Source organism: Eubalaena glacialis, chromosome 1 (genome assembly GCF_028564815.1).
Source record: "Eubalaena glacialis isolate mEubGla1 chromosome 1, mEubGla1.1.hap2.+ XY, whole genome shotgun sequence".
NCBI lineage: Eukaryota > Metazoa > Chordata > Mammalia > Artiodactyla > Balaenidae > Eubalaena > Eubalaena glacialis.
Window position 1 is genome coordinate 81,620,853 of NC_083716.1, and position 20,380 is coordinate 81,641,232.

Sequence of the window (20,380 nt, forward strand, 5' to 3'; positions counted from 1 at the left end):
TGATTTACAACTTTGCTTCCTTGGGTAGCCTGGTGTTTAAAAGGCACACTGGCTGTGAGACTGTTTTTCTGAGGTACTAAAAGAACTCAGGGCTGCATACAATAGAAGTGATAACCCTAACCCACAACCTCTGAATTGCTAAGGAACAAAAATGTTACCGAAATTCTTTCAAGGTACTGGGCGAGCAGGCTTCTGGGAAATGGAGTCTGGAAGTTCGTGAGCTCACCGCGCATGGTCATGGGAACCGGTCTCTTTTTTTTGCAGCTCTTCCTGCGCATGTGTAATAGCTTGGAGGCTCTGCCTCTAGAAAGCTTCGAGGCGACTGTGACAGACGGTCACGGAGCGTCCGGGTCTGCGCGCCGCTCAGGGAGCTGGTGCGGCCCTAGTGGGAGTGGCGGGCGAGGCAGAAGGTTTGGGCGCGGGCCGGGGGGAGGGGGGGCGGCCCTGCGCGGCTCCAGGAAGTAGGCGGGGGGTTGCGGTGCCGGACGGTGGGGAGGGGCAGGACCCGCGGCATAAGAACCTGAGAGGGCAGGTGGTGGCGGCCTTGGCGGAGTTTCTGGCTGGAGAAGTCGCCGGCGTCGGGCGTGGGGATGCCAGACCTCGGTGAGGCTGCAGATTCCGCGACGCAGGCCGCCTGGTCTCTGCGGCCACGGGAGTGGGGCACGTGCACATGCGTGATGGGTGCGCCCTGCCCGCGAGTGGGGGGCGGGTTTGAGGGGGGCTTGGGTGCAGGGCAGAACTAGGTATAAAGGAATTATCTGGGAAAGTTACCTACGTGAGACTTCATTTTCTCGTCTGTAAAACTCAAGATATTAATAACAGGTGCCTCGTGGGGTTGTTCAGAGGATTAAATACCATAGCACAGTGCCTGGCAGTAAATGTTAGCTACCGTGGTTCATAGAAATAATTCTTCTTCTTACTCCTAACTTAATGGCTCACGACCTCTCACTTAGGTCAGTATAACTAACTCTCCCCACTGTAGCAGATTAGAACACTGAGACGGAGAGGACAGTTATATAGACAAAGCCACAAAACTATCAGATAACAAACTGGAAGACAAACTCGCATTTTCTCCACATGTCATGGTCTTTCGCATTTACTATCTTGGTTATAAAAGCCAGCACTGCATCCTCCCCAGAACTTAGCAAAAATAATTTGACGTGTGAAGAAATAATTTGAACGGTTGAGTATTACCATGTAGCAGCTCTGTTTCTGGGATTTTTAGATGTCTTCGGAGTCCTTGGGACAGACAGCATAACTGTTTCTGAGTTAGTTCTGTAACAGTCTAGTTTTGTGTTCTGAGCAGCCTTGGTTTGAGTTTATTGAAGGTCCGACCTGAGATTCTATGGAATAATGGATACTAAGAGTTGAACTGCGGGCCAGGGTGAAGGTTCCAATTAAAATGAATTTGTTCCTTAGGTGCATTTCTCATCTACCTTGGAATAAAGCACCTTTTGTGAAGTAAGAAGGAGGAGTCTCTAGGAACAGAATCCGACGTGGGAGAGAAGCACTCCCCCATTTGAGCGAGTGTCTTAGCAGAGGCAGTAGTTCCTAGAAAGGAGCAGATCCCAGGTTTGCACCGCCTGCTCAGAATGAGTGAGATTTGGATGATGCTGCCACATTCAGAAGTCGTCACAGGCTGCCTAATGGAGGAAAGTCTGGACCAGTTTTCAGAAGGCAGGGGAACTGGGCTGCGAGAATGAAGGAGGGTTAGGGTACTCAGGAAATATAACTTCATTGGAGATCTTCTGAGGACATGGTGTGAGGAAAGGAGCTTTACAGCTAGATTGGAATGAATTCTGTTTTAGCAATCCCGGTTTGACCCCCACTCTATTTTTCACTCGCTCATCCCAGATTCTGAGCTCTTAGCACAGTGAATCTGGCATCTAAAAATATGCTGATGATTTTCTTATACACAACAGTGTAAGAAGAACTTTCTATTTGTCTTGTTAAAAGTTGGGAAAAATTGGTCCTGAGGGTGTAAATCAATTTCCCTGGCTTTGTGTTAGTGGCAGAGCCAAGAGTAGATGTTGAGTCTCCTGATACCCAGGCCAGTTGCTGCTGCATCATCATTGGTAAAATGTTTCTTAAAAGGCAGTCTTTTGAGGATCTATATATACTTTTTTTTTTAACTTTTATCCATATTAAACAAATTTTTTTTAATTAGTTGATTTTTAAAATTGAAGTATCATTGATTTACAGTGTTTCAGGTGTACAGCAAAGTGATTCGGTTACACATATATATTCTTTTTCAGTTTCTTTTCCGTTATAGATTATTACAAGATATTGAATAGCTTTATATATATAACTATATTTTATAGTTCCCTGTGCTATACAGTAGGTCCTTGTTGTTTATCTATACATATACTTTAGGAAAACACTTAAAAAGTAACCTTAAAGTGCCTCCTTCCCTTTTTCCGTAGCTTTGGGTGAATTCTCTACCTCAAGCAGTAAATAAAATATACATGTACATTACAACATTTGCTGTATAACTTAATGAAAGCTTAGTGTTCCTTCATTTAGGGTATTGTTATTTGACCAATTTCCTTGTAATTTTTAAATTTCTTTGAAATAAAGGGGTACATATATTGTTAAAAAAAAAAGTAGAAAATAATTACATTCACCTAATGAAAAATTGCATACCCAAGCTCTGCATGACCATATCACAGTCACACATAGACGTGTGAGTACTTTTTTTCATATGTCCCTTCCTGCCCCTTCTCCAGGATGAAAAGGATATTCTCCCGCAGAGAAGCATTTTACCCAGGCTATTTTTGTAGCCATTTAAATAGGCAAATCCAGGAGTTTCAGGCTGTCTGTATCTCTAACGACTTTATTCCTCTCTTTCTATCCCAGCTATACCTTCAGAGATTTCAACATTTTTCCAAGACCAACAAAATATGAAGAAATCTTATGTGAGTTGTTAAAGTCTTTCTACACTATTTAACAATGTATTTTATGAGGTTAATGACTCCTATACTTGAAATGGAAAAGTAGAAATAGATAAAATGAACCTGAGGGAAACAGCATAGCATAATGGTTCTCAAACTTTAATGTGCATTAAAATCACCTGGAAAGTTTGCAAAACATGGAATGGGGCCTGAGATTGCAGGTGATGGTGATATTAAGGTCTACAGGCCAGTAGCATTGGAATAGCAGGTCACTAGAGCAGAGTTGGCAAGGAGACACGTACAGATCATAAGAAATTATGTGGTTATCAGAGTCAAGCTGCAAATATTTATTTATTTAAAAATTAATTTTTATTGGAGTATAGTTGCTTTATGATGTGTTCATTTCTACAGTACAGCAAAGTGAATCAGCTATATGTATACCTATATCCCCTCTTTTTTTTTGGATTTCCTTCCCATTTAGGTCACCACAGAGCATTGAGTAGAGTTCCCTGAGCTATAGAGTAGGTTCTCATTAGAGCTGCAAATATTTCTGACCATTCTGGTAGTCATGGCCAAAAAAAAGACTCTATGTTACATGGCTTTCATTGATCATGTGAATAAAGCTGCCTGATTCCTTTTGGAGCCAAAAGATTTTCTGGCATTGAAAGCTGAAAGAAGAAAAAACAAAAAACCTTTTGTTTCTTTTCCGGTAAATGATGAAAACCTTTTGGTGGCAACCATGAAATAAATGCCTGTAATTATTCTTCAGTGGATGCAAAAGATGGTACCAAGCAAAACCCAGTTAAAGAGATTTTTCAGGAGGCCATATCACTGATGCTCATGTAGACTGCTTTCTGATGGTCTTCGTTTTTTTTTTTTTTTTTTGGTCCCACCCCTGGATAAAACTAGAACATCTACAGAATAAATTGACTGCATGTCCTTAAAATAAATTTCTAAAATTCTTTGTCTTGCTCAGTATGTAGAGTGTTCAGTTAAGAGAAGATTTTCTGGCAGATGTTTCTGCACCTAATCAAATTTCAATCTACTTCATGCAGAATGGATTCTGCCTCATCATTTGCTGGAATTTGGTCAGTGAAAGTCACCAATAATATATATTGTTTACACGTAAACAATTAACCATTTTAAAGTGTACATTTCAGTGGCATTTAATACATTCACAGTATTGTGCAACCATCATCGCTATCTAGTTCCAGAACACTTCCATCATCCCAAAATAAAATCTAATACCCTTTAAAGTCATCCTCTATTCCCCTTTTACCCCAGTCCCTGGCAATTACTAATTTACTTTTTGACTCTAAGAACTTGCTTCTTGTAGATATTTTACATAAATGTAATTATACAGTATGTGTTTTTTTGTGTCTTTCACTTAGTATGTTTTCAAATTTCATCCATATTGCAGCATGTATCAGACTTCATTCCTTCCCCACCCCCCACCTTTATTAAGGTGTAATTGACAAAATTGTAAGATATTTAAAGTACATATCATGACAATTTGATATACATATATGTTATGAAAGGATTCCTCCCATCTAGTAAATTAACACATCCACCACCTCACATATTTTTCTCTTTTTTTGTGAGACATTTAAGTTCGCCGCAGATTTCAATTATACAATCAATACAGTGTTATCAGTGTAGTCACCATGTTATACATTAGGTCCTCAGACCTTTTTCATTTTATAGCTGAAAGTTTGTACCCTTTTACCGAGATTTCATTTCTTTTCATGCCTCAATATTCCACTGTATGGATGTACCACATTTTGTTTATGGAGTTATCAATTGATGGACATCTTTGTTGTTTCCACCTTACAGCTATTGTGAATAGTGCCACTGTCAACATTTGTGCACATTTTTGTTTGAAAACCTGTTTTCTGCCTGTATCACTGCATCTTTTCCAGTCTTGAATAGTCTCATTAAATAATTGTATTTCATTTAAAAAAAAAGAAAACCTGTTTTCAATTATGAGTATATACCTAGAAGTGGAAATGCTGGGTCCTATGTTAATTATTTTTAACTTAGTGAGGAACCACCAAACTTTTTCACAATGACTGCACAATTTTACATTTTCACCAGCAATATATGAGAGTTCCGGGTTTTCCTCATCCTCAGCAACACTTGTTAAAGTCTATATTTTTTTTATTATAGCCATCCTAGTGTGTGCGAAGTCGTACCTCATTATGGTTTTGATTTGTTTTTCCCTAATGACAAATGAGCACCCTTTTGTGTGCTTCTTGGACATTTCTGTATCTACTTTGCAGACAAATCTATTCATGTCCTTTGTCCATTTTTAAATTGGGTTGTTTATTATAAGAGTATTTCGGGTACTAGGCTTCTATCAGATATATGATTTTCAAATATTTCCTCCCGTTCTTTGAGTTGTCTTTTCATTCTTTTGATAGTATATACTTTGAATCAAAAAGGGTTTTAATTTTTTTTTAATAAAGTAGTTTAGTGGTGCTTCTTTTTTTTTTATAAATTTATTTTATTTATTTTATATTTGGCTGCGTTGGGTCTTTGTTGCTGCGTGCAGGCTTTCTCTAGTTGCAGCGAGGGGGGGCTACTCTTCGTTGCGGTGTGTGGGCTTCTCATTGCGGTGGCTTCTCTTGTTGTGGAGCACAGGCTCTAGGCACGCAGGCTTCAGTAGTTGCGGCTCGTGGGCTCAGTAGTTGCGGCTCGTGGGATCTAGAACGCAGGCTCAGTAGTTGTGGCGCACGGGCTTAGTTGCTCCGTGGCATGTGAGATCTTCCCAGACCAGGGCTCAAACCCATGTCCCCTGTATTGGCAGGAGGATTCTTAACCACTGCACCACCAGGGAAGCCCAAGGGTTTTAATTTTGATGAAGTTTGGTTTATCTATTTTTCTTCTGTTGTATGTGCTTTTGATGTCATATCTAAGAACTCATTGCCAAACCAAGATCATGAAGATTTACTATGTTTTCTCCTAAGAGTGTTACAGTTTTAGCTCTTACATTTAGGTCTTTGATCTATTTTGAGTTAATTTTTGCATATATAACATGAGGAAGGCGTCCAATTTCATATATTTGTATGTGGATATCCAGTTGTCCCAACACCGTTTGTTGAAGAGACTGTTTTTTTCACATTGAGTGGTCTTGGTACTCTTGATGAGAAATAGTTCACCAGAGATGTGTAGGTTTATTTCCAGACTTTCAGTTCTGTTCACTTGATCTACATGTGTATCCTTATGCCAGTTCCATACTGTTTTGATTCTCTAGCTTTGTGGCAAGTTTTGAAGTCAGAACACGTGAGTCCTCTGATTTGTTCTTCTTTGTTAAGGTTGTTTTGGCTATTCGAGGTTCCTTGCAATTGCACGTGAATTTAAAGATCATGTCCATTTCTGCAAAAAAGGCTGTTGGATTTTTCATCGAATTTGTGGAACACTGGGGAGTATTCTTATCTTGACTATATTAAGTATTTTATTCCATGAACAAGGAGTGTCCTTCCATTATTTAGGTCTTTAATTTCTTTCAGCAAAGTTTTGTAGTTTTCAGTGTATACAAGTCTTGGACCTCCTTGGTTAACTCTGTTCCAAAGTATTTTATTCTTTTTGATGGTATTATAAGTAGAGTTGTTTTCTTAATTTACTTTTGGATTGTTCATTAAACTGAGATTTTGTGTGTTAATCTTGTGTTCTACAATTTTATTGAATTTATTAGCTCTAATAGTTTTTTGATGGATATTTTAGGATTTTCTGTATATAAGATCATGTCATCTAAAGATAAAGATAGTTTTACTTCATTGTTTCTAATTTGGATGCCTTTATTTCTTTTTATTGCCTGGTTTCTCTGGCTGGGACTTCTTTTACAGTGTTGAATAGAAGTGACCAAGGTGGGTATTCTTGTCTTGTTCTGCATTTTAGTGGGAAAGCTTTCAGTCTTTTACCATTAAATATGTTAGCTGTGGGTTTTTTGTAAAAGCCTTTTTATCATGTTGGGAAGTTCACTTCTATTCCTAGTTTATTGAGTGATTTTATCCTGAAAAGGTTTTGGATGTAGTCAAGTGCTTTTTCTGCTTCACTTGAGCATCACATGGGGGTTTTTCATCTTCATTTGGTATATTAAATTGATTTTCTCATGTTGAACTGCTCTTGCATTCCTGGTATAAATTCTACTTTGTCATGATTCATGATCTGTTTATTTGTTTGTTTATTCATTCATTCATTCATGCTGCACCACGCAGCTTGCGGGATCTTAGTTCCCCGACCAGGGATGGAACCCTTGCCCCCAGCAGTGGGAGTGTGGAGTCCTAACTACTGGACCACCAGGGAACTACCCATGATCCTTTTAATATGTTGTTTGGACTCAATTTTGTAGTATTTTGTTGAGCATATTACATTTATATTCATAAGGCATATTGGCCTGTAATTTCATTTTATTGTGATGCCTTTATCTAACTTAGATATTAGGGTAATTAATGCTGGCCTCATTGAATTAGTTAAGAAGTACAGTTTACCCTTGAACTACAAAGGTTTAAACCACATGGGTCCTCTTATATGCAGAGTTTTTTCAATACTAGATATTACAGTACTACACAATCCACGGATGGTTGAATCTGCAGGTGCAGAACGGCAGATAAGGAGGGATAGCTCTGAAGTTATACTCGGATTTTCAACTGCACTGACGTCATCACCCCTAACCCCTGCGTTTTTCAGGGGTATGAAAAACATTTTTCAGGGTTTTTCTTCCTCTTTTTTGGAAGAGTTTGGGAAGGATTAGTGTTAATTCTTCTTTAAATGTGTGTTAAAATTCATCAGTGAAGTCATCTGGTTCTGGACTTTTCTTTGTTGAGAAGTTTTTGATTACTGGTTTGATCTCTTTGCTTGCTATTCACATTTTGTATTTCTTCCTGAGTCAGTTGGTTATTTGTGTGTTTCTAGGAATTTATTCTTTTAATCTAAGTTTCTAATTTTTTGACGTAAATTGTTTTTAGTATTGTCTTATAACCCTTTTTATTTCTGTTAGGTTGGTAGTAATGTCTCCATTTCTGATTTTAATATTTTGAGTCTTTTTTTCTTTGTCAGTCTAGCTAGAGGTTTGTCAGTTTTGTTGATTGTTTTTTAGAGAAGCACTTTTGGTTTTGTTCATTCTATTTTTTTATTCCACTTATTTGTCTCTCCTCTAATCTTTATTTTTTCCTTCCTCCTGCCAGAGACAAAGACCAAAATATATATATATTCCTTACTGTATCACAGTATCAGAAGGATAGAGACAAACAGGGAGAACAGCATGTGATGACAGAAGCAGAGATTGGAGTAATGCACCTTCAATCCAGAGAATGTCAAGTATTGCTGGCCACCATCGGAAATGAGGGGGAGGCAAGGAAAGTTTCTGTCTAGAGTCCCAGAGGGAGCATGGCCTTGCTAACACCTTGCTTTTGGACATCTAGACTCTAGAACTATGAGAGGATAAATTTCTCATTACAAACCACCAGTTTGTGGGAATTTGTCATAGCAGCCCTAGGAATCTAATCCATGTGCCATAGATTTGTAATTATTGTTTTATGCTTTTGTCTTTTAAGTCAGATAGGGAAAAAAAAGGAGTTATTAACCCAAAATATAATAATATTGGCTTTCATATATATCTTTATAGTTTTAAAAATTATTTATTTATTTATTTTGGCTGTGCTGGGTCTTAGTTGCAGCATGTGGGCATGCGGGACCTTTAGTGGTGGCATGTGGACTTCTTAGTTGTGGCATGCAGGCTTCTTAGTTGCAGCATGTGGACTCTTAGTTGCAGCATGTATGTGGGATCTAGTTCCCCAACCAAGGATCAAACCTGGGCCCCCTGCATTGGGAGCACGGAGTCTTACCCACTGGACCACCAGGGAAGTCCCTACCTTTATAGTTTAATGGTGTTCTTTGTTTCTTTAACTAGCTTTGAGTTAGTGTCTTCCATTCATTTTAGCCTGAAGGACTCTTTAGGTTTTCTTGAAGGACAAGTCTATTAGCAACAAACTCCCTCGGCTTTTGTTTATCTGAGAATGGCTTAATTTCTCTTTGTTGGGAAGAACAGTATTTTTGAATATAGAATTCTTCATTGAAAGTTTTTTCTTTCAGCACTTTAATATGTCATGCCACTGCCTCTTGTCCTCCATGGTTTCTGATGAGAAATTGGATATTCCTTTTCAGGATCTCCTGTACATGATGAGTCACTTCTCTCTTATTTCTTTCAAGATTCTCTTATCTTTGACAATTGATTATACTGTGTTTTAGTGGGTCTCTTTGTGCATATCTTACTTGAAGTTCCTTGATCTTTTTGGATGTGTAGGTTCATGTCTTTCATCAAATTGGAGAGGTTTTCGGCTTTTATTTTTTCAAATATTTTTTCTGTCTTTTACTTTCCTTCTGGTACTCCCAATATGCAAAGGTTGGTGTGCTTGATGGTGTCCCCTAGGTCTCTTAGGCTCTGTTTATCTTTCTTTATTCTTTTTTCTTTCTGCATCTCAAACTGTATAATTTCAGTTTACCTATCTTCTAGTTTGCTGATTCTTTTTTCCATCTGTTCACATCTGCTGTTGAAACCTCTAGTGAATTTTTTATTTCAATTTTTGTACTTTTCAACTTCAGGATTTCTATTTGTTGATATTCTCTTTGGTGGAACATCATTCTTCTGGTTTCCTTTAATTTCCACCCCATGGTTTCCTTTACTTCTTTAACCTTATTTAAGACAATTGATTTATAATCTTTGCCTAGTAAATCCAAAGATTAGGCCTCCTCAGGGAAGGTGTCTGTGAATTTTTTTCTTGTGAAAGGGCTATACTTTCTCATTTAAATGCCTTATAATTTTTTGGTGAAACTGGACATTTTGAATATTATAATGTGTTAATTCAGAGATCAGATCTCCTCCCCAACCCTCAGAGTTGTTCCTGTTGTGTGAGGCATAGTTTTTTGTTTGGTAAATTTCTAAACTATTTTTGTAAAGACTGTCTTCTTTGTTGCATGTCACTACTGAAATCTCTGTCCCATTTACATAGTGCTCAACTAGTGATTTAACAGAGATTTCCTTAAGTGCCTGGAGTCAACAAAACCGAAAATCTCCCCAGTCCTAACTGTGGGGTTTGTGTGTATTGGAGCATATCCTCAACACCACACTGGGCAGTTTACAACTCTTCCCTCACCCTCACTTCTTTTTTTTTTTTTTTTTTTAATTTTTATTTATTTGTTTATTTTTTATTTATGGCTTGTGTTGGGTCTTCGTTTCTGTGCGAGGGCTTTCTCTAGTTGCAGCAAGCGGGGGCCACTCTTCATCGCGGTGTGCGGGCCTTTCACTATCGTGGCCTCTCTTGTTGCGGAGCACAGGCTCCAGACGCGCAGGCTCAGTAATTGTGGCTCACGGGCCTAGCTGCTCCGTGGCATGTGGGATCTTCCCAGACCAGGGCTCGAACCCGTGTCCCCTGCATTGGCAGGCAGATTCTCAACCACTGCGCCACCAGGGAAGCCCTCACCCTCACTTCTTATTTGTACAGAGCTTGATAATCACCCAGAGTTGAGAGCTTAGGATCTTGTCACGTCTTTTTTGAACATGTGCCTCATCCTAGATATGTGTGGGTCCTCTAGATTTCCAGGAATATATGGAAACTTTTCAGAGCCCCAAAGCATTTCACTCCCCAGCTTTTCTTCACAGACTTTTTTGACATATCTTTTGTTTGCTCCAGCTGACGTCCTTTGCCCCAGTGGCAGCAGCTGTTTCATTTGCCTTTAAATGTTTTCAGTAAATGCCTTTCACGTAGTCATTTCTCTGATGTGAGAGGTTCTGAGCATTCTGCTGTAGTCTTTTCAGGTCTCCACCAGACAGGTCAAAACAAACAACCCCAATTGTTTGAGAAACAGCTCCATTCTGCTCTCTCTGGCACGAGGAATCTACACCAAGCATATTGGAGTCCATCTTCAAGACCACTGCTGAGCCAATGTTACTAGTTGAATTGTCTCCTGAAAATTTATTTGTTAAGGTCCTAATCATGGGTATCTCAGAATATGACCTTATTGGGAGAAAGGGTCTTTACAGAGGTAATCAAGTTAAAGTGAGGTCATTAGAGTGGGCCCTAATCCAATACTAGTGTCCTTATAAAAGGGAAATTTGGACACAGAGCTACATATAGCAGGAAGATGTTGTAGAGTTACAGGGAGAAGACAGCCATCTGAAAGCCAAGGAGAAAGGCTTTGAATAGATTCTTATCTCACAGCCCTCAGAAGGAACCAGCCCTGCTGACACCTTAATCTTGGACTTCTAGCCTCCAGATCTATGAGATAATAAATTTATGTTGTTTAAGCCACTCAATCTGTATACTTTGTTATGGCAACCATAGCAAGCTAATACAGCCTGAGAGGGTGAGATGGAGCAAGGGTAAGTTAAAACAACACAAGATCCCTCCTAGCAGGTTTCAGTTGCATTTTTCTTGATTAATCATTCTCTTGATTGTTGTAACCTTTGTCTATTTTCCAGAGTTCTGCTAATGTTGATTCTGATAGTTTTTGCCAGGTTTTTAGGTGTTCCTTTGGAGGGATGTGGCCCTGAGAGTTCTATGCTCTGCTGTTTTCCCTGGTCAGAGTCTGTTACCAATGACATGTTGCAGTTTTGGAGTTACTTGAGTTCTGCTAATGTTTCCAGAGTTCTGCTAATGTTGATTCTGATAGTTTTTGCCAGGTTTTTAGGTGTTCCTTTGGAGGGATGTGGCCCTGAGAGTTCTATGCTCTGCTGTTTTCCCTGGTCAGAGTCTGTTACCAATGACATGTTGCAGTTTTGGAGTTACTTGACCTCTCTGAGGCATTTGACCCCCCTGCCTACTCTTCTGCAAAGCCTCTACTAGCAGCTCCTATAACTTCATACAACCCTCTTTCTACCCCTCTAGTGAAGTCTCCTTCAGAACAATTAAGGACTTTGACTCCTGGCAATGAATGTATCCCTGTATATTAGTTTCCTGTTACAACTGTAACAAATTGCCAGAGATTTAATGGTTTAAACCAACACAAAGTTAGAGGGAAGTCCAAATTAATCTTACAAGGTGATGACAGGACTTGTACCTTCTGGGCTCTGATGGGAGAATCTGTTTCCTTGCTTTTTTCAGCTGTTGTGGCACCTTCGTCCATTTTCAAGGCATATCACATCAGTCTCTACTCTTTCTTTACATTGCCTTCTCCTCTTCTGTAGTCACATCTCTTTCTGGCTCCTTCTTATTTATTAGGACACTTGTGATTATCCTTAGGGTCCACCTGGATAATCCAGGATGCTCTCTTTTCAGGATTCTTAGCTAATCATATCTACAAAGGCCCTCTTGCCATATACAGTAATATTCACATGTTCCAGGGATTAGGACATGAATATCCTTAGGCCATTATTCAGCCTACCGCAGCTGGGTTTTCATCCTTGACTCACTGTTCATATACGTGTTTATATATTTATATATATAAATTAATTTCTCATTCTATTTGGGTAAGTAGACAGAAATGCATGTATCATGGAAGAATATATATTTTGTTTTATATGCTTCTTAGAATTATGTCAGTTATCTCATTTGATATGTAGGTTACTGTACCTCCTTTTTAAAAATTTTAGTATTGTACTTAAGATTGGTCCAAATTGGCTAATACTTTATTCTTTTTAATGTCATATAATATTTTATTATGAGACCATACCACATTTTAGTTTTCCATTTCTTTACTGAAAGACGCTTGTCATTTCCATTTTTCATTGTCGTGTATAATACAGGCATACCTTGTTTTATTGTGCTTTGCTTTACTGCACTTCACAGATACTGTATTTTTTTTTTTTACAAATTGAAGGTTTTTGGTAACTCTGCATCGAGTCTTTTGGCACATTGTTCCAAAAGCATTTGCTCACTTTATGTCTGTTGTCATATTTTGGTAATTTTCACAATATTTCAAACTTTTTCATTATTATTATACTTGTTATGGTGATCTGTGATCAGTGATCTTTGATGTTACTATTGTAATTGTTTTGGGGCACCACAAACCACACCCATATAAGACAGTGAACTTAAATGTTGTATGTGTTCTGACGGCTCCACCAACCAGCTGTTCCCCAGTCTCTTTCCCTCTCCTTGGGCCTCTGTATTCCCTGAGACACAACAGTATTGAAATTAGGCAAACTAATAACTCTACAATGGCCTTTAAGTGTTCAAGTGAAAGGAAGAATCGCACATCTCTCACTTTAAATCAAAAGCTAGATTAAACTTAGTGAGGAAAGCATGCCGAAAGCCTAGATAGACCAAAAGCTAGGCCTCTTGCACCGAACTGTTAGTCAAGTTGTGAATGCAAAGGAAAAGTTCTTGAAGGAAATTAAAAGTGCTACTCCACTAAACACACAAATGATAAGAAGGTGAAACAGCCTTATTGCTGACATGGAGAAAGTTTTAGTGGTCTGGATAGAAGATGAAAGCAGCTACAACATTCCCTTAACCAAAGCCTAATCCAGAGCAAGGACCTAATTTTCTTTTCTTCAATTCCATGTAAGGCTGAGAGAGGTGAGGAAAGCTGCAGAAGAAACATCTGAAGCTAGCAGAGACTGGTTCATGAGGTTTAAGGAAAGAAGACGTCTCCATAACATCAAAGTGCAAGGTGAAGCGGCAAGTGCTGATGTAGAAACTATAGCAAGTTGTCCAGAAGATCTAGCTAAGATAATTAGTGAGGTGGCTACACTAAACAACACGTTTTCAATGTAGACAGAACAGCCTTAAATTGGAAGAAGATGCCATCTAGGACTTGGATGGCTAGAGAGGAGAAGTCAGTGCCTGGCTTCAAAGGACAGGCTGATTCTCTTGTTAGGGGCTAATGCAGCTGTTGACTTTAAGTTGAAACCAGTGCTCATTTACCATTTGGAAAGTCCTAGGACCCTTAAGAATTATGCTAAATCTACTCTGCCTGTGCTCTATAAATGGAACAACAGAGCCTGGATGACAGCACATCAGTTTATAACATGGTTTGATGAATATTCTAAGCCTACTATTGAGACTTACTGCTCAGAAAAAAAGATTCCTTTCAAAATACTAATGTTCGTTGACAGTGCACCTGGTCACCCAAGAGCTCTGATGGAGATGTACGATGAGATTAATATTGTTTTCATGCCTGCTAACACAGCATCTGCAGCCCATGGATCAAGGAGTGATTTTGATGTTCAAGTCTTGTTATTTAAAAAATACATTTCATAACGCTATAGCTGTCATAGACAGGGATTTCTCGGATGGATCTGGCAAAGTAAATTAAAAACCTTCTGGAAAGGATTCACCATTCTAGAAACCATTAGGAATGTTTGTGATTCATCGGAAGAGGTCTACGTATCAACATTAACAGGCATTTGGAAGAAGTTGATTTCAGCCCTCATGGATGACTTTGAGGAGTTTGAGACTTCAGTGGAGGAAGTAATTGCAGGTATGGTAGAAATAACAAGAGAACTAGAACTAGAAGTGGAGCCTGAAGATATTACTGAATTACTCCAATCTCTTGATAAAACTTTAACGGTTGAGGAGTTGCTTCTTCTAGATGAGCAAAGAAAGTGGTTTCTTGAGATAGAATCTACTCTTGGTGACGACTGTATGAGACTGTTCAGTTATGGGAAGAAAATACTCAGGTGCCTACCTACATTTTTTTTAATCTAAAAAAATAAGAATGAAATTTTATATATAGATTGACAATATAAGTTTACAGTTTATAAATAAATAAAAAGGTTTCCCAGAAGGAAAGAATAAGCAGATATTTTGGACACCCCTATTCTACAGGAGTTATATCCAAAATTATTCAATAACTCACTCCCTGAATAACTCCATAGCTCTTTATCTTATCATAGTCCCAAATGGTACTCTCTTATGTGCTAATTGTTTTTCCTTTAACTACGTTTTTTAGAGGTATCCATGGTTATGCTGTTGCCCCAGGTTCATGAATGTTACTCTAATGTTGTTTAACCACTCAGAATTTTACCTCCTAGTGAAACCCACCCTAATAGCAGGAATAGAACTTTTGTCCCCTTTGTAACCGCAATCAGCTTTGCTCATCTTTTCACAATAGTAACATCTTATTGTAGTTATATGCTTGTATGTTTGTCTGTTTTTCAGATTGTATGCTTCTTGATAACAGTAACATTGCTTTGTCTTCAGATTCCCCCAAAGTAGGATAGTTTTTATGGCATGCAGGCATCAATAACTTACACCAGTAGTAGGGAATATCTGTTATGATTTCTCCCACTCCAACCAAGTACAGTGCAGAAGTAGACATCCCAAAACATATTTTGATTGACTCTGAATAGTGAACAGTGTAGCCATTCTCATGTCTTCCAATTCTGATTACTTAAATTTGAACACAAATGTCCTATTTCAGGAATCCTTATCATTTGAGGATGTGACTGTGGGCTTCACCCAGGAGGAGTGGCAGCAGCTGGACCCTGCTCAAAGGACACTGTACAGGGATGTGATGCTGGAAAACTATAGTCACCTCGTCTCAGTGGGTAGGGATTGTTTTCCATGTAGATTCCTAGTATGCATGTCCTTTCTTGGTTGCTGACATATGTGGAAATTTTTTGAGTTTGAAGATATTTAGGCTTGAGATCCAGGGTGATAACAAGAAGGACTGTTGAAACACCATAAAGAATTTTTTTTTTCCCAATAATAGATTGAAATTGGTCCCTGAAGCTTCATTTTCTGCTTTCTTCAGGAGCCCTAAAGCCCATGAGCCTAGCACAATTCCCATTTCATTTCCCATTCACAGGGTATTGCATCCCTAAACCGGAACTGATCTTCAGGTTGGAACAAGGAGAGCAACCATGGGTATTAGAGGAAGAGTCCCCAAGCCAGAGCTACCCAGGTGAGTTAGGGTGTATTAAACAGAAGGACACCTGGTGATAGGTACGAATTCTTTTTAATCTTACGTGTTGCTCATGTGTTCATTTTTTCTTTTAACATCTTTATTGGAGTATAATTGCTTTACAGTGTTGTGTTAGTTTCTGCTGTGTGACAAAGTGAATCAGCTATATGCATACGTATATCCCCATATTCCCTCCCTCTTGCATCGCCCTCCCACGTTCCTTATCCCACCCCTCTAGGTGGTTGCAAAGCACCGAGCTGATCTCCCTGTGCCATGCAGCTGCTTCCCACTAGCTATCTATTTTACATTTGGTAGTGTATATATGTCAATGCTACTCTCTTACTTCGTCCCAGCTTACCCTTCACCCTCCCTGGGTCCTCAAGTCCATTCTCTACGGCTGTGTCTTTATTCCTGTCCTGCCCCTACGTTCATCAGAACCTTTTTTTTTTTCTTTTAGATTCCATATATATGTGTTAGTACATGGTATTTATTTTTCTCTTTCTGACTTACTTCACTCTGTATGACAGACTGTAGGTCCATCCACCTCACTACAAATAACTCAATTTTGTTTCTTTTTTATGGCTGAGTAATACTCCATTGTATATATGTACCACATATTCTTTATCCATTCGTCTGTCGATGGGCGTTTAGGTTGCTTCCATGTCCTGGCTATTGTAAATAGTGCTGCAATGAATATTGTGGTACAAGACTCTTTTTGAATTATGGTTTTCTCAGGGTATATGCCCAGTAGTGGGATTGCTGGGTCATATGGTAGTTCTATTTTTAATTTTTTAAGGAGCCTCCATACTGTTCTCCATAGTGGCTGTACCAATTTACATTCCCACCAACAATGCAAGAGGGTTCCCTTTTCTCTACACCCTCTCCAGCATTTATTGTTTGTAGATTTTTTGATGATGGCCATTCTGACCAGTGTGAGGTGATACCTCATTGTAGTTTTGATTTGCATTTCTCTAATGATTAGTGATGTTGAGCATCTTTTCATGTGTTTCTTGGCAATCTGTATATCTTCTTTGGAGAAATGTCTATTTAGGTCTTCTGCCCATTTTTGGATTGAGTTGTTTGTTTTTTTGATACTGAGCTGCATGAGCTGCTTGTATATTTTGGAGATTAATCCTCTGTCAGTTGCTTCGTTTGCAAATATTTTCTCCCATTCTGAGGGTTGTCTTTTCGTCTTTTTTATGGTTTCCTTTGCTGTGCCAAAGCTTTTAAGTTTCATTAGGTCCCATTTGTTTATTTTTGTTTTTATTTCCATTTCTCTAGGAGGTGGGTCAAAAAGGATCTTGCTGTGATTTATGTCATAGAGTGTTCTGCCTATGTTTTCCTCTAAGAGTTTTATAGTGTCTGGCCTTACATTTAGGTCTTTAATCCATTTTGAGTGTATTTTTGTGTATAGTGTTAGGAAGTGTTCTAATTTCATTCTTTTACCTGTAGCTGTCCATTTTTCCCAGCACCACTTACTGAAGGGCTGTCATTTCTCCATTGTATACTCTGGCTTTTTATCAAAGATAAGGTGACCATATGTGCATGGGTTTATCTCTGGGCTTTCTATCCTGTTCCATTGATCTATATTTCTGTTTTTGTGCCAGTACCATACTGTCTTGATGACTGTAGCTTTGTAGTATAGTCTGAAGTCCAGGAGCCTGATTCCTCCAGCTCCAGTTTTCTTCTCAAGATTGTTTTGGCTACATGGGGTCTTTTGTGTTTCCATACACATTGTGAAATTTTTTGTTCTAGTTCTGTGAAAAATGCCAGTGGTAGTTTGATAGGGATTGCATTGAATCTGTAGATTGCTTTGGGTAGTATAGTCATTTTCACAATGTTGATTCTTCCAATCCAAGAACAAAGTATATCTTTCCATCTGTTTGTATCATCTTTAATTTCTTTCATCAGTATCTTACAGTTTTCTGCATACAGGTCTTTTGTCTCCTTCGGTAGGTTTATTCCTAGGTATGTTATTCTTTTTGTTGCAGTGGTAAATGGGAGTGTTTCCTTAATTTCACTTTCAGATTTTTCATCATTAGTGTATAGGAATGCAACAGATTTCTGTGCATTAATTTTGTATTCTGCTACTTTACCAAATTCATTGATTAGCTCTAGTAGTTTTCTGGTAGCATCTTTAGGGTTCTTTATGTATAGTATCATGTCATCTGCAAACAGTGACAGTTTTACTTTTTCTTTTCCTATTTGGATTCCTTTTATTTCTTTTTCTTCTCTGATTGCTGTGGCTATAACTTCCAAAACTATGTTGAATAATAGTGGTGAGAGTGGGCAACCTTGTCTTGTTCCTGATATTAGCGGAAATTATTTCAGTTTTTCACCATTGAGAACAATGTTGGCTGTGTATTTGTCATATATGGCCTTTATTATGTTGAGGTAGGTTCCCTCTATGCCTACTTTCTGGAGGGTTTTTATCATAAATGGGAGTTGAATTTTGTCGAAAGCTTTTTCTGCATCTATTGAGATGATCATATGGTTTTTCTCCTTCAATTTGTTAATATGGTGTATCACATTGATTGATTTGCGTATATTGAAAAATCCTTGCATTCCTGGGACAAACCCCACTTGATCATGGTGTATGATCCTTTGAATGTGCTGTTGGATTCTGTTTGCTAGTATTTTGTTGAGGATTTTTGCATCTGTGTTCATCAGAGGTATTGGCCTATAGTTTTCTTTTTTTGTGACATCTTTTTCTGGTTTTGGTATCAGGGTGATGGTGGCCTCATAGAATGAGTTTGGGAGTGTTCCTCCCTCTGCTATATTTTGGAAGAGTTTGAGAAGGATAGGTATTAGCTCTTTTCTAAATGTTTGATAGAGTTCGCCTGTGAAGGCATCTGTTCCTGGGCTTTTGTTTGTTGGAAGATTTTTTTTAAAAGTTTCAATTTCAGTGCTTGTGATTGGTTTATATTTTCTATTTCTTCCTGGTTCAGTCTCAGAATGTTGTGCTTTTCTAAGAATTTGTCCATTTCTTCCAGGTTGCCCATTTTATTAGCATATAGTTGCTTGTACTAATCTCTCATGATCCTTTGTATTTCTGCAGTGTCAATTGTTACTTCTCCTTTTTCATTTCGAATTCTGTTGATTTGAGTCTTCTCCCTTTTTTTCTTGATGAGTCTGGCTAATGGTTTATCAATTTTGTTTATCTTCTCAAAGAACCACTTTTAGTTTTATTGATCTTTGCTATCGTTTCCTTCATTTCTTTTTCATTTATTTCTGGTCTGATCTTTATGAGTACTTCCTTCTGCTAACTTTGGGTTTTTTTTCTTCTTCTTTCTCTAATTGCTATAGGTGTAAGGTTAGGTTGTTTATTTGAGATTTTTCTTTCTTCTTGGGGTAGGATTGTATTGCTATAAACTTCCTTCATAGAACTGCTTTTGCTGTATCCCATAGGTTTTGGGTCATCGTGTTTTCATTGTCATTTGTTTTTATGTATTTTTTGATTTCCTCTTTGATTTCTTCAGTGATCTCTTGGTTATTTAGTAGCATATTGTTTAGCCTCCATGTGTTTGTATTTTTTAATTAATTAATCTATTTATTTATTTTTGGCTGCATTGGGTCTTCGTTGCTGCACGGGCTTTCTCTTGTTGCGGCGAGAGGGGGCTACTCTTCGTTGCAGTTCACGGGCTTCTTATTGCGGTGGCTTCTCTTGCTGCAGAGCACAGGCTCTAGGCGCATGGGCTTCAGTAATTGTGGCTTGTGGGCTGTAGAGTGCCAGCTCAGTAGTTGTGGTGCACAGGCTTAGGCGTTCCGTGGCATGTGGGATCTCTCTGGACCAGGGCTCGAACCCGTGTCCCCTGCATTGGCAGGCAGACCACTGCACCACCAGGGAACCCCATATGTTTGTATTTTTTACAGTTTTTTTCCTGTAATTGATATTTAGTCTCATAGCATTGTGGTCGGAAAAGATGCTTGATATGATTTCAATTTTCTTAAATTTACCAAGGCTTGATTTGTGACCCAAGATATGGTCTATCCTGGAGAATATTCCGTGAGCACTTGAGAAGAAAGTGTATTCTGTTGTTTTTGGATGGAATGTCCTATAAGTATCAATTAAGTCCATCTTTTAATGTGTCATTTAAGGCTTGTGTGTCCTTATTTATTTTCCTTTTAGATGATCTGTCCATTGGGGAAAGTGGGGTGTTAAAGTCCCCTAGTATTATTGTGTTACTGTCCATTTCCCCTTTTATGGCTGTTTGCATTTGCCTTATGTATTGAGGTGCGCCTATGTTGGGTGCATAAATATTTACAACTGTTATATCTTCTTCTTGGATTGATCCCTTGATCATTATGTAGTGTCCTTGTCTCTTGTAATAGTCTTTATTTTGAAGTCTATTTTGTCTGATAAGAGAATTGCTACTCCAGCTTTCTTTTGATTTCCATTTGCATGGAATGTCTTTCCATCCCCTCACTTTCAGTCTGTATGTGTCTGTAGGTCTGAAATGGGTCTCTTGTAGACAGCATATATACTGGTCTTGTTTTTGTATCCATTCAGCCAATCTGTGTCTTTTGGTTGGAGCATTTAATCCATTTATATTTAAGGTAATTATCGATATGCATGTTCCTATTACCATTTTCTTAATTGTTTTGGGTTTGTTATTGTAGGTCTTTTCCTTCTCTTGTGTTTC

General features: G+C 38.5%; 1 protein-coding gene across 4 annotated transcripts in view; it reads left to right on the plus strand.

Annotated features, from left to right (window-relative positions):
- Positions 1 to 307: 307 nt before the first annotated feature.
- The window catches only part of LOC133085034 (zinc finger protein 33B-like), a 36,321-nt gene continuing 16,248 nt past the window's right edge, over positions 308 to 20,380 (plus strand). Inside the window, exons 1-5 of one of the 4 annotated variants that reach the window (XM_061181911.1) lie at positions 308 to 374; positions 1,420 to 1,572; positions 2,857 to 2,915; positions 15,255 to 15,381; positions 15,642 to 15,737. In XM_061181911.1, the coding sequence (XP_061037894.1) occupies positions 2,901 to 2,915; positions 15,255 to 15,381; positions 15,642 to 15,737 (238 nt within the window). In that variant the 5' untranslated portion in view covers positions 308 to 374; positions 1,420 to 1,572; positions 2,857 to 2,900. Of the gene's footprint in view, positions 411 to 571; positions 604 to 1,419; positions 1,573 to 2,856; positions 2,916 to 15,254; positions 15,382 to 15,641; positions 15,738 to 20,380 lie in introns of those variants that run through there. The other 3 variants (XM_061181893.1, XM_061181902.1, XM_061181887.1) reach the window with 3 other exon arrangements.